The 12240-nt window shown below is 35.8% G+C and overlaps 1 protein-coding gene across 1 annotated transcript in view; it reads right to left on the reverse strand.

Annotated features, from left to right (window-relative positions):
• The window catches only part of VWA3B (von Willebrand factor A domain containing 3B), a 76950-nt gene that overhangs the window by 35533 nt on the left and 29177 nt on the right, over positions 1-12240 (reverse strand). The window contains exons 13-17 of the mRNA XM_068923531.1: positions 9673-9811; positions 8095-8226; positions 4824-4922; positions 2343-2525; positions 819-946 (exon numbers count right to left, since the gene is read on the reverse strand). Of these exons, the coding sequence (XP_068779632.1) occupies positions 819-946; positions 2343-2525; positions 4824-4922; positions 8095-8226; positions 9673-9811 (681 nt within the window). The remainder of the gene's footprint in view (positions 1-818; positions 947-2342; positions 2526-4823; positions 4923-8094; positions 8227-9672; positions 9812-12240) is intronic.

Below are 12240 nucleotides of genomic sequence, written 5' to 3' on the forward strand. Positions count from 1 at the left end.
CGATAAATCAGGCAACATGGAAAGTTATTCCCTCCTTTTTACTAATGCAATGATCCTGTAGGGATTACAAATAAAAACATGTTTGAGTCTAGGTCTGTCTCTGTTCCCCAGACAGAAATTCAGCACAAACAGCCACGTAGAAAACTTCTCTACAGTGGCCCAGGAGCCTGCCTCCATTATGCTGCGGAAGGACCTCTGCTTCCATTCTTGCACCGTGAAGACTTTCAATGAGTTCATCAACTGCTGCTGAACACGGAAATACTTTTAATGATGAGATTACGTATCTTTTGATAAAAAGTAGGGCTAAATATGGCATGAATGTATAGACATACACTGTAAGATCACAAATGTGAAAAGAAGTAAGTTGAATTTTATTCATAATGTTTGTCAATGGAACTATCTTTTAAATGGGTACGTTTGTATGTAGTTTCCGCTTCAAACAGCATCTTCTGATGAGTCGCAATTTAGGCATGACATTCCAGGCCATCCCTACCAATAGGACAATCATTTTTAATGAATTCCTTAGGTCAGAGGGAGCAGCTCTACCATGTGCTGGAGATCTCAAAATATTTTCACCTCTTTGCTTTAACTATTCCTAATATTTGGGAGAACCTATCATTTGGTTTCAGTTTAAAGTATCACAGTATTAATATATTTTTCCAGATTTATTTTCCATTAATGTAACTGTGTCTTTCAAAAAAATGTCAGCATTTCTTAAAAGAGGAGAGTGCCAGAGGTTAAAAATGCAATACAATGCAGGAGAAATTTAACAGATAGCTTCTACCATGTATTAGCAGAATGGCAGTATGAGGACATACTTATTCTCTGGATCTTTTTCTCCCTTACACCAATCCATCATCAGACATTCAGCATGAAAGTTCTTCACTTTTGCTAGGTCTCTTTCTCCCTTTTCAATCTCTCTTTTTAAAAGATGCATGTCTTCACTCTATCAAAGAGAAAATCAGATGTCTTACTACAATTACTCTTAAAATGTTTCATTTCTGACCTGAAACTACGCAAGTTCTGATAATAATTTTAAATAACGATTCAGTTAGGATAACCACACGATTGTGTATACTTCTTCAGGTAGTCTCCCTGCTTCCAAAGCCAAACTTTGTTTTGTTCACTTTCAGTGTGTACAAACAAGCTGACAGCAAAACAAGATAAAAATACACTTAGCAACACAGGACATCATATAATCCATTCTTGCTTATTAGGAAAAAGACTAGCATTCTCTAACAAGCCAGTAATGCCTTACAACATGAACAGCTATATACCTAAATAATATAATGAGGTCAGTACCTCCTAAATAAATAAAATACAATATATGTACGTGTCAGCTATTATTGTTCCATCAGTCTACAGATCACAGCTGTATCACATCCTGTCCTTGAAAAATCGGAAGTAAAAACCACAGTCTTTTTTTAAATAAGTGTTGGAAGTGAACAAACCGAGAATCGTTTGGACCACAGGCAGAAACAGGAAGGAAATTCCAAAGATCCCTTTACAACCCCCAAAGGGCACAAATTCTGGACACAGACAACAGAGACTCTGGTCCTCATCTTTCCAACATGTGCCAGAGTCACATAGTCCACATCAGCAGAGTCATCTAAATTGTCCAGTGCATTCTTGGACATATTGCCAGAGCTGAAGTATTTTCATATCTTCCTTCTTTTAATTAATCTCTGCAGTATTCTAAATTTTCTGCCGCTGTCTTGTTCCCAGTTGCTCTCATTGTTCCACTACCACTACTTCTAAAATTTGTGGAACTAATTAACTGAGTGTTCACTTTAATTAAAAACAAGAATATGCTTTCAATGGGTGTTTCTTTTACCTTATTCAGAAATTTCCTATTGGGGATTGTTAGATTGAGCTCGTTAGTTACACTTGACAGGTCTCTAATATTCTAGTAACTTTAGCCATTACAGATTTCTCCCCAGTGGCTATTGCAGAGCAAATTTTTAGCAAAATCCAGATCTGTGTTCTCTCATTCACTAACAGGATACAAATCATGGTTTTGTTTTACACAATAACTTATTTCTGAGACAACAGACATCATGTGTGTTTCTTCCAGAGCTGAATTTGGCCTACATGTTTGTCTTCTTTTTAGCAACAGTAGCACGACAAATGTACTTTACATAATATTTGGGCTTATTTGTTGTCATCTAATAAAATTCCATAACTAAAAAATGGCACAACCATTGCTTTCATATCACTTCATATTTGACTAGAATTAACCCGTTTTCTAAATCATATATCGTAATATGAAATTACAGTAATGCAAATCGTGCGGTCTCTTCAATACCGCAAAGAAGCAAATATATTTATTTAGAAATACTCACAAGAATAACCTCTGCAGCTTCAGGATCTGTCAAATAAATGTTGTAATAATGAAACCGCCCCCCTGTTTCAGTAGCTAGTTCATGCAAAAATTTATTAGCTTCTGTATCATCACAGTTGAAGGACACAGTATGAATGGGAATCTTATGGTGAAGCCGAACTTCAGTCAAAATTGTTTGGGGGGGCTGAAAAACAAAAATGTATATTAAACATGTGGCACTTAAAATATATTTATCAAAATGTGGAGAATTTATACAGAATTTCAGCAGTCATACTGCTGCTTAGAGCCAGACAGACATAGCTCAGTTAAAAGCATGTATTTTATCTGGATTACAGATTTCATAATTACATTAAATGAAAGCATTCTGAATTAAATTTGAAGCGCTGACAATGTGTTAGAGGCACAACATACGCTAATAAAATAAAATCGAAATTATAAAATTATCAGTATATGTTGTTTCTGAAATTTTAAAGGAAATGAAAGTATTAAATTATGGGAAATGATACTACTACACTGATGTTTAGTATCACTAGGGATATATAATTGGATAAAAATTATTGAAATTTTTATTCAACTAGTTTAGTTTAATGATAAGTTGATTCATCACTAGGAAAAAAAATAGAGACTGAGGAAGTAGGAAAATCGGTGTTCTTCCTCTAATATAGAAATAAAATGTAGGTGGGAAAGATCTACTGTCTTTTTTGAGGGATCTCGTAGCATGAAATTATCAGTCCTGTTCTCTAACTTCTGATAACATTTGTATTGTTCAGAAACCTGAGTCAAATCTTGATAAATTTAGCTTTCTGTTGGTATTTTTGAGACATTTGTTTGTTACTCCTTAACAGCAGAAAGCAATTTTAGTCACTTTCACTTTGCATCTAAATAAACTGCAATATGAATCATAAGAAAAACTGCTGTTAAATAGGTAAAAATAAATGAACTGTGCATTAATTTTTAACTTAATAAAATATTAGAATGGAGAATCTGAATAAGTGTATTTTAAGCCAACTTATTGTTTAATTAAATATGGATATATGCTATTAGCTAGCAAAAGTAAGTGTCAAACAATGCACAGATTTTATTCAATTGTAAATTGAGAAGTTTTAATGACTGATAGCTATCAACCTTTCTTTTGAAAGTAACTAAGATTGAAACTAAAATTAAAACAAGATTTAAAATGTAAATCAAACTTTTTCATCTGCTAATTGAAATCAGGACTACACTTTGATAGTCACATAACTTTGAATCATATAAATCCACCCTGACTCCTGAGCTACTTCTTGTTTTGATCAAGAAAAACAGAACAAAAAGAAAAGTAAGCCTTTAGCATTTTTTTCCTTATCAAAGTATAAAGAAGTTATTTCTGCAAGTCTGTGATGCTTTCTGAATCACAGATTTATTGCATATGCTTAAAAAAATAATTTTATGTGCCTTTCAACACAGCTATTTACCTAAGTAAAGTCAAGACTTTGGTGCACACCTGCCATTACAACCAAGCTAAATATTCATGGATGAATAAAGTATTTTTTAAATGCCACTCACAGAACACTGGTTATTTTTCACCACATGTTACAAATTGAAAGCCTAATTCCACTTATTTTCATCTGATCAAGAACTGGTTTTTTTCCGTTTTTACTTGGTGTTATATGACACGAAATAATATGAACTACAAACATTTTAAGTCATGGTGACAAAACTTTCAGAAATAACAGCACACTTTTGATTTCATTAGCCACTTAAAATTAGAGTCAAAACAACTCCAGAATGATGCTACTCCAGAACTGCACCTATGCGAGATCACATTTGACTCAATAACATAACATGGAATTCTGTATTATACAGAGAGAGATTATCATGATGTCAGTAGTAACATATTTAGACAAAAATAATGTAAATTAATTCAACAGTTAGGCTCTTATTCCTCAGACATGACATAGCCCTTGTGCAATCTCTGCAGCAGAACAGAAGGTATCTATTTATATGCCTAATGTGCTACATGGGAAAAAATCTTGAACCCAAATCTGTTTATTTCGTTACCAGTCATTTTCTTTTTAGGTTTTCAAGCCATCACACAAGGTTGTAAGGTTTTAATATTTAAATACAACCATACCACGGGACATTCGTCATTTCTCAGTTTTTAATTCATGAGAATAATTTTGCTAAGTTAGGAATAAGTTCTATCTAACAAAAATCTTAAGCTTAGACATTAAGATACAACTTGAATCAATTACTGGATCCTTAAAGCAACTAATTAGAAATTACACGAGTTATCATACATCAAACGTTGGACAGTGGGAGAAGACTTCTCATCAAAACTTCTTCACAAACAGCACATTTTAGAGATACAATTTATCAATATTATGACAACCTCCAAGAGACTCAGCTCTGCAGGTATGATATTCATCTCTTACACTTTGCTTCAGCCTTCTGATACCATCACCACAGCACCATACTACTGCCTTTTCTGTTATTTCCGAAATACCTGGTCAGGTCTTCCATCAGTCAAAAGATAAATGGCTTGAGTGTCAGTATCAGCAAGAGCAATCTGGAGAGCTTTGAGCGTATTTGTGGAACTGCCAACCTAGGCAACCAAAAAAAAAGTAGACAAAGAAACAGTTAAAACTACTAAATAGTTCTTTGTCTCCATTCTTAAATTCATAATGAGAGTGTACTGATTCAGGGAATATTACAGAACCTAACTGAGTAATAAAGTAGGGGAAATACTGGATATCAAATGACCAGAAGATCAAAGCAAATGTCAAAGTAGCATATATTGGCACCAAACTGGTATTCAGTGCTTATGCCACCACATATAAGTGAAGTGTTGAGCAACAGAAATGCGAGCTGTAGAAGGAAAAGCAATCACTAAAACACCATAAACAGATAGGAAGATATACAATAAAGGGTAAATTATATTATATTTTCCCACTACTGCTCTTGATTCCCAGCTCATCACATTCACTCAACACATGTATTTTACTTAATCAAATAAATCAGACTCACAAATGAGTTGCTCAAGATGTTTCTCAAAAATAGGAAAAGGACTTACCGGTTTTCTGATTAAATTTATTTCCAAACTATCTTCCATCTAATACCTCAGCACATCAATGTAAACATAATTAAATTGTTTTTCAGTAAGAAAATTAGCTACAACAATAAAAATACAAGTAGCAGTACTGTGCCTTCTAGAAATTCTATCTGAGTAAGGCTAACACTTTTCCTGTGTCATTCACATACTTAGTGTTCAGAATCTGTCTTTTTTCCTTCCAGACTTAATGCAACTCCTAAACTCATGGAAAGGGAACTCACAGCATACAGGAGCCTAAAAACTACAAGTATTTATATCATCAGATTTATACCTTTCAAACATTCAATATACAAAAACTGCCAAATTTAAGGGAAAGGTGAGGTGAGGTTTTATTCATATGGAAAAATGTTTTGTTAATTCTTAGTATTAGATCTGAATAGGGATCAAGAACAATCCTTAAGAAGATACAAATCTGTTTTATGGTAGTATAATGCATGAGTACCTTTCTGGAGGACAGTGAGGATTGTAGTAGTGTAAGCGAGAAGAGACTTAGGATCCACATAAATAACACATTGCAGAAGATAAATATATTTTTATCATCACTAACATTGACCCATACATGCAAAATATGTTAAGAGAGAGCATTATTACTTCCGCCCTATTGAGTGTGTTAGTTAAAACCTCTTCCAGTTCGTCCCTCTTCCAAATAGTTCTATCAGAAATGGCAGAGAAAGTAAATCAGGTGAAACAGGAGGTATACTCTAGGAGTGACTGTATAGCTCTGTAAGAGTCTTTGTGCCAGGAAAGATGAAAGCTTAAATGCTTTATATTCCTATCTCCTTATCCACAAAAAATCTCTAACAGTACTCATTCATAATAAATAACTAGCCCGAGCCATTTCTTGTGTTAAATATATCTAATATTCTTAATGTTTTAGTAAGCATCATACAGTTTTAAGCACATGTCACCCTCAATTATGTCTAAATTAGCCATCCTGGGCCTTTCCAATAATGGTACATGGTTTTGAACTTTTTCCACTGTATCATGGGAAGATACATTCTAATGTGGATGCTAATGATGTGAGGGAAATGAATGACTATGTACCTTGTGGTAAAGCTTCTTAATTTTAGACTCCTCAGTTGCTACTGTTACAAGTGCACCACTGTTTTTGTAGTGTGTAAGCAAACATGACATGCCTCAGTTATGTGGCACTATCACCCCACAAAATATAAATGTTATCAACCTCTAAAGGATTTTTAAGGAATAGTTAAAATTTATAGCTCAACTTCCCTATTCAACATCTCTGGGGACCCAAGCATATAACAGGAGATCAAAGGATCTATTCTGATTAATATTCAGAATGACCTGCTGTTCATTTCAGCTTGACTGTCAAGCCAGCTTTCTGATCTCAGACTTAACGCCTGCGCCGTTTTAAACAGCCTAAAAGGTCAGCAGCAGACGACATCCTTGAAAAAATAGTAGACTGTTCTTGTACAATTCCCTGTGCTTTTCAAAAAGCTAGAGCTGAACACTTGAAAGGAAATTTATAGACTTAACAGTACACAGCGTCAGTGAACAATGATGAAAAAGGCCGTTCTCAAATGCACGTACAAAAACGGTGTCAAATTAAACTAGTTCCAGGTATTATTAAACCTGCATGACGTTGTAGCATGTGTATGGCTTAACCAGAGACAATTCTCTGGGTCTCAAGGGAGGCAGGGCAATTAAGTTTACTAACCCCATTTATAAGTATTCACTAACTGCTCACTTTCTCTCTGCATTTGTCTATTATCATTTTCTGAACGTGATGGGTTATCTATCTTGCTTTTCGGCCTCAGAGGTATTATGCATCTTCTCCAGGTCCCTCATCCCCAGGAGTTTCATTACACCTGAGGAAGTACAGTCACAATGCTGAGGAGTTCTATTATATGAACATAACGTTTTTTCTGTTAGCAAATATAACATGGGACATATATATATACTGTTGCATGACTGATTTTCAGTCCCATGCTGGTGACGCTGCTGTCCACATTTGACACATTTACTGGTCCTAAGCTGCTAGCGCTTACAGTCAGTCTAGCATGTGACTACGCTGACTACAAACGCTTCCACTGTGTTTCAGGGAAAAATCTTCAGCTTTTGGCCGCTGTCAGAGAGAGAATATTGGGTAAAGGCAGGTGTCTGGTCTCACTCAGTATGGCCGCTCTCATGTTCCTATAGAAGTTTAAAGTCAGGTGCCTGCTATGGAAGTTTAAAGTCAGCTGCGCACAAAAAGGGAAGAGCTCCTGCAGCTCGCTGACACCAGCTGGGAGCTGCCAAACTGACTGTTTCCTAAACCACCTGTGGGCTGTACGTCTGCCCAGAACACCCCTGGTCCACGCAGCTTTGATACAGCAAGAATGACAAATTTAAACACAAGGTCAAGCACAGCACTGTCACGACTCCTAAAGAAATCAAACTGGTCGATGCTTGCCTTGTGGCTATTAAAATATCAAGCTGTGAGTGGAATTAACATGAACTTATAAACAAACCCACTGTTAAAAAATAATACATGGCACAGATGATACTTTTTACTCTGATCTACTAAACTCTATGCAACCTCTGTATTTTCAGCATACTCAAGTCAAATACTTAGTCAATCTGAAAAAAATCCCCACCATACAGAAAGAAGTCAAAAATAAAACTTTGTACAAATATGCTTCTTGCTAATTAATTTCTGTGTTACCTCAAGCCCTTTTATCCAAAGCCAAGCATCTTGCAAATTCTCCTCATTAACTTCAGCTAGTTTCTCTTGCCATGCCACTGCTCGAGCACTGAATTTCACAAAGTTAAATCTCTTTTTGTGTCTCAGTTGTTCCTGGAAGAGACAACATCTGAATTTTACTCAGTAGTAAAAACATAAATACTTGTATTCTCAACTACTGACTAGTTAGAGTTGTCTTAATTCACATATAGTTGATTATATGGTTACAATAAATTATTGTAGTATTCAGTTACAGCATACAGAGAGACACAGGGAGAGAGATGGGGCTGATTCTGCCTGCAATTATTAAGATGCTTTGAAGTTCCCAGTATAAGTCTCCATTTACTCATATTGCTAAACTTAAACTACCTGAGCAGCAAATGTCTAGGAGGGCAAGAAACAGAAAGAGAAGACTGGATATGAACATTAGGATAAGGAAGAGATTACGACTTTAACAAAGGAAATCGAAAGGAGAATCAAAATAAGACATCATTTAGAGCAGGAGAACAAGGGGAAGAATCAGGACAGCTAAGGGAGAGTTAAGAATGTGCTGAAGTTGTTTTTGGACAGAAGTTGTGTTGTAAGGGACTGAAAGTTTTGTGCAAGCTAGTATAAACTTTCAGATCCTGGAATCTTTGACTCCTTACTATCATCATTTCTGTGCAGCTGCCTGTGAAACCTTCTAGCGCAGTATTTAATCTTCTTCTAGTGCTGATCCACATAGAGTACCACATCTTACTGTGTCCTATCCCTTACACACTTAGTTCAAAAAATTCTGCTATAATTTTAAATTTTTTAGCCCAACTAATGATTGCTATCAATGCCAGACCGATGGAACATTTGCCAGTTGCTCATTCCAGGTCTAAAACGGACAAGACAAATTATGTTCTAACAGTGCCTGTTTCTCACAACTGTAAGGTAACCTTAGATGACATCACTGTAGATGTCTAAAATTAGGAGAAACAAATCCCGTCCTAGGTGGGTTTCCCACTACTTGCTGCTTATGAGTCACCTCTGCACTTTGCAAGTCATTTTGCAAAGTTCTGAGTCACTTTGTAAGATGCAAGCAAGCTCAAAATGCTCCACACCCTCTACTGTTAAAGTATGCCACTGAATCTAGAACATTACAAATCACAACATGCCAGTGGAATTGGATGACACTGCTTGAAAATAAAAATGAGCATGCCAAAAGATGTTTCATTGCATTGCATTGGGCTTTTTCTTTTCTTTTCTTTTCTTTTTTTTTTTTTTTGCTTTTTTTGAGGGAGGTAGCTGGAGGTACAGAGGAGATACCTAAGCTATTTTAATTTTCAGCATTTTCTGCACAATTTTTTTCACATATTTGTATGGAATGAGAGGAAAAGAGAATAAAACCACATGTGAAGAATACACAAACAGACATTTCTAACTGAAAAATGAAATGAAAATATTTTTATAAAGCTCATATTTTTGGTAAAGTATTTTCAAAACATTTCAAGAATTACAGTAACAATCATCCAAAAAAAGGGTCAGCCTATTCTAAAATACTTCTCAGTCTTCAGAATCATCGCTTTCTCAAACCTGTATGAGCTGAAATATTTTCTCCTTCACCAATGACAACTTGTCCTTCATGGACTGAGATGTATCAATAAGAATATAGATATCATCTTCAAACACATTTCCAAAGAGCCCTCTGCTTCCTTGCTGAAGCCACTTAATCCTGGGGAAAACAAAACAAGTCAGGTTTTGACATATAAGATCCTTGGAGCACTGTGTATCACAATCTTTTTTTGCTGCATTTCTTATTCCCTTTCCCTAAGCATCTGTTACCGGTCACTGTCATAAGCAGTACACTGATCTGAAATCTTAGTCTGTCACTACGTAACACTGCAAGTCTCTTATTTTCCTGTTTCAGTGAGAATTTGGAGACAGATGAAACAGAAAGCTATACAGAAACTTTATGTCAATTATCAGATACTTTGAGCTGGCTATTCCCATGAGGAAGGAATAATTCCTATTGCCCCTGTGACTTGTTCTCCAAGCTGAACTCAAGAAATCACATAAGCATACGATAATATCCCTCCCTACTCAGGAAATCACTTGAGAACCTATTCTGCAAGGAACTTAAGCACTTTAAAGAGTCTTAATGTAACACAGATGCTTAAATGCCTTGCAGGCCTGGGGCCTTAAACACAGACTTAGGTTTACATTTTAAACAGAATTTAAGCATGCCTGCCAGTTATATACGTGCATACATACAGTTGTGTACAAGAACATTTCTTCAGTAACGGCTGCAACTGTTTCACATCTAATTTCCCCTGAGAGTCATAAACTGCTTGTCTACTCTGAAGCATACGCAGTTAGCAGGCAGAATATAATGGCCTTGGGAAAAATTGTAACCTTCTCCAGGGAGGTTAAAAAAAATGATATCAGAGAAACTGAAAGGATCGAATTATGTTTGCTACTGACAGACATTATACCATTAGTTATTCCCCTAAAGTGTTTGATGAAGTCCACCAAGATTTTGTAACAATGAGATGAGCCATTTAAAACAGCAACACCATAATCATGGCTTTGCATTTCAAAAATATAAATTCACCAAAACCCTTTACCTCAAATTTTGTTCTCACGGTATGTAAATATTATTGTAAATATACAGCAAAGATGTAAAGGAGTAACAAAATTCTATTCAGCCTTGCTAAATATATTCAGGCAATTACAGTTTTCATAGAGAAGCAGCAATAAAATTATAAAAGAAAGTTCACGTCCTGCTTTGTTCAATGAGACATCTCATTGCCCTAATATACAAAACAAAGGGCATTGTTTATTCTTTCTTTTGGCTCTAGGATATCTGTTTTGAAAGTTTCTTTCTCTTCCTACGGTAGATATAAAAGCTAGGATTCCTTGAATCTATAATATTCAAGGAGATATACACACTGCAGCTGCTCAGGGAAAGACTCTCCTTTTGCAGAGAGCAAGAGAAATGGTCATTTCTAAGATATAATACATTTTATCTATTTGGGGGCATCTGTAGGATAGATGAGTCCTATCCTAGAATTGCCTATTTTTGTGCAGACTTCCTATAGAATCTGTGAGTATGTCTATACTGCTATAGAAACAAAAACCATGCAGCCAGCTTGAGCACTGAACCCCTGGTGATAAATATTTCTTAATAGTTAGCTTATACCCTGCCTCTGATTTAGACTGTTCATATTTTTTCTCTCTGACACAAAATCGCAACAAAGGCAGATAACCATTATCAGTTTGGCCACAAGCCAATCTATGCTACTTGGTATCAGAGCCAGGCATAAATCCCTGGACCCCTTTCATTTAGCAGTGTGGTCATAATTTAGATGACTAGCTCAGCAGCAGACATCTGCTCCTGATCAGCAGAATAGCCTAACTGTTCATGGTTTCATGGTTTGAAATTATGTGTCATCCTTAATTGTTCTACAAATATTTCAGGGGAGAGATTTTCTAATTTCAGATAATGGTAGCCCTATTAGCAATTTAGGAAAAAAATCTATCCTTGTGAACACTTTGCATTATAAATAACACATCCAAGCTCCTCTGGCTACCAAACAAGCGCTCCCTTTGGGCAATTTCCTGCTCCTCCTTATGGGAGCTTCTGCTCCTCACATGACAATAGCACGTATTTAACCTTTGTTCCAACTTTTCAGGGAAGAATGTCACTGAAAAGGAGCAATTTCCAGATGGCCCACCTACAAGGAAACCTACCTCAAGGCTGGTGTAATATGCTCTTAAAGTGCAAGCAAGTGGAAACTACAGTCATCTGTTTTCCCTTTCAAAGGTATCACAAGAGATTCTTAGGTACGCAGAATGAGTGTCTACCAAGTTTTACTGATGATTCTATAAGCTCTCTGGCACCTTGTGTTCCAGTGCTTTTTGTAACTTCAGCAGTATTTCAGTAGTGCGCAGAATGACTTTCATTTTTCTGATGCAGCAGGAGAATAAAAGATACCCAAATTGTTTATCAGTTTATTTTATATGGCTACGAAGAAGTCCTATACTTTACATCAGAATTCTGATCTAAAAACGGATTCCTGCCTTAATACTGCTACTGGCAGTTTACCAGCCACTTCAATTTATTATGGCAGTAAATGAAACTTTTCAGCGTCAATGTAAAAT

This window comes from Struthio camelus, chromosome 1, assembly GCF_040807025.1.
Source record: "Struthio camelus isolate bStrCam1 chromosome 1, bStrCam1.hap1, whole genome shotgun sequence".
Lineage (NCBI taxonomy): Eukaryota > Metazoa > Chordata > Aves > Struthioniformes > Struthionidae > Struthio > Struthio camelus.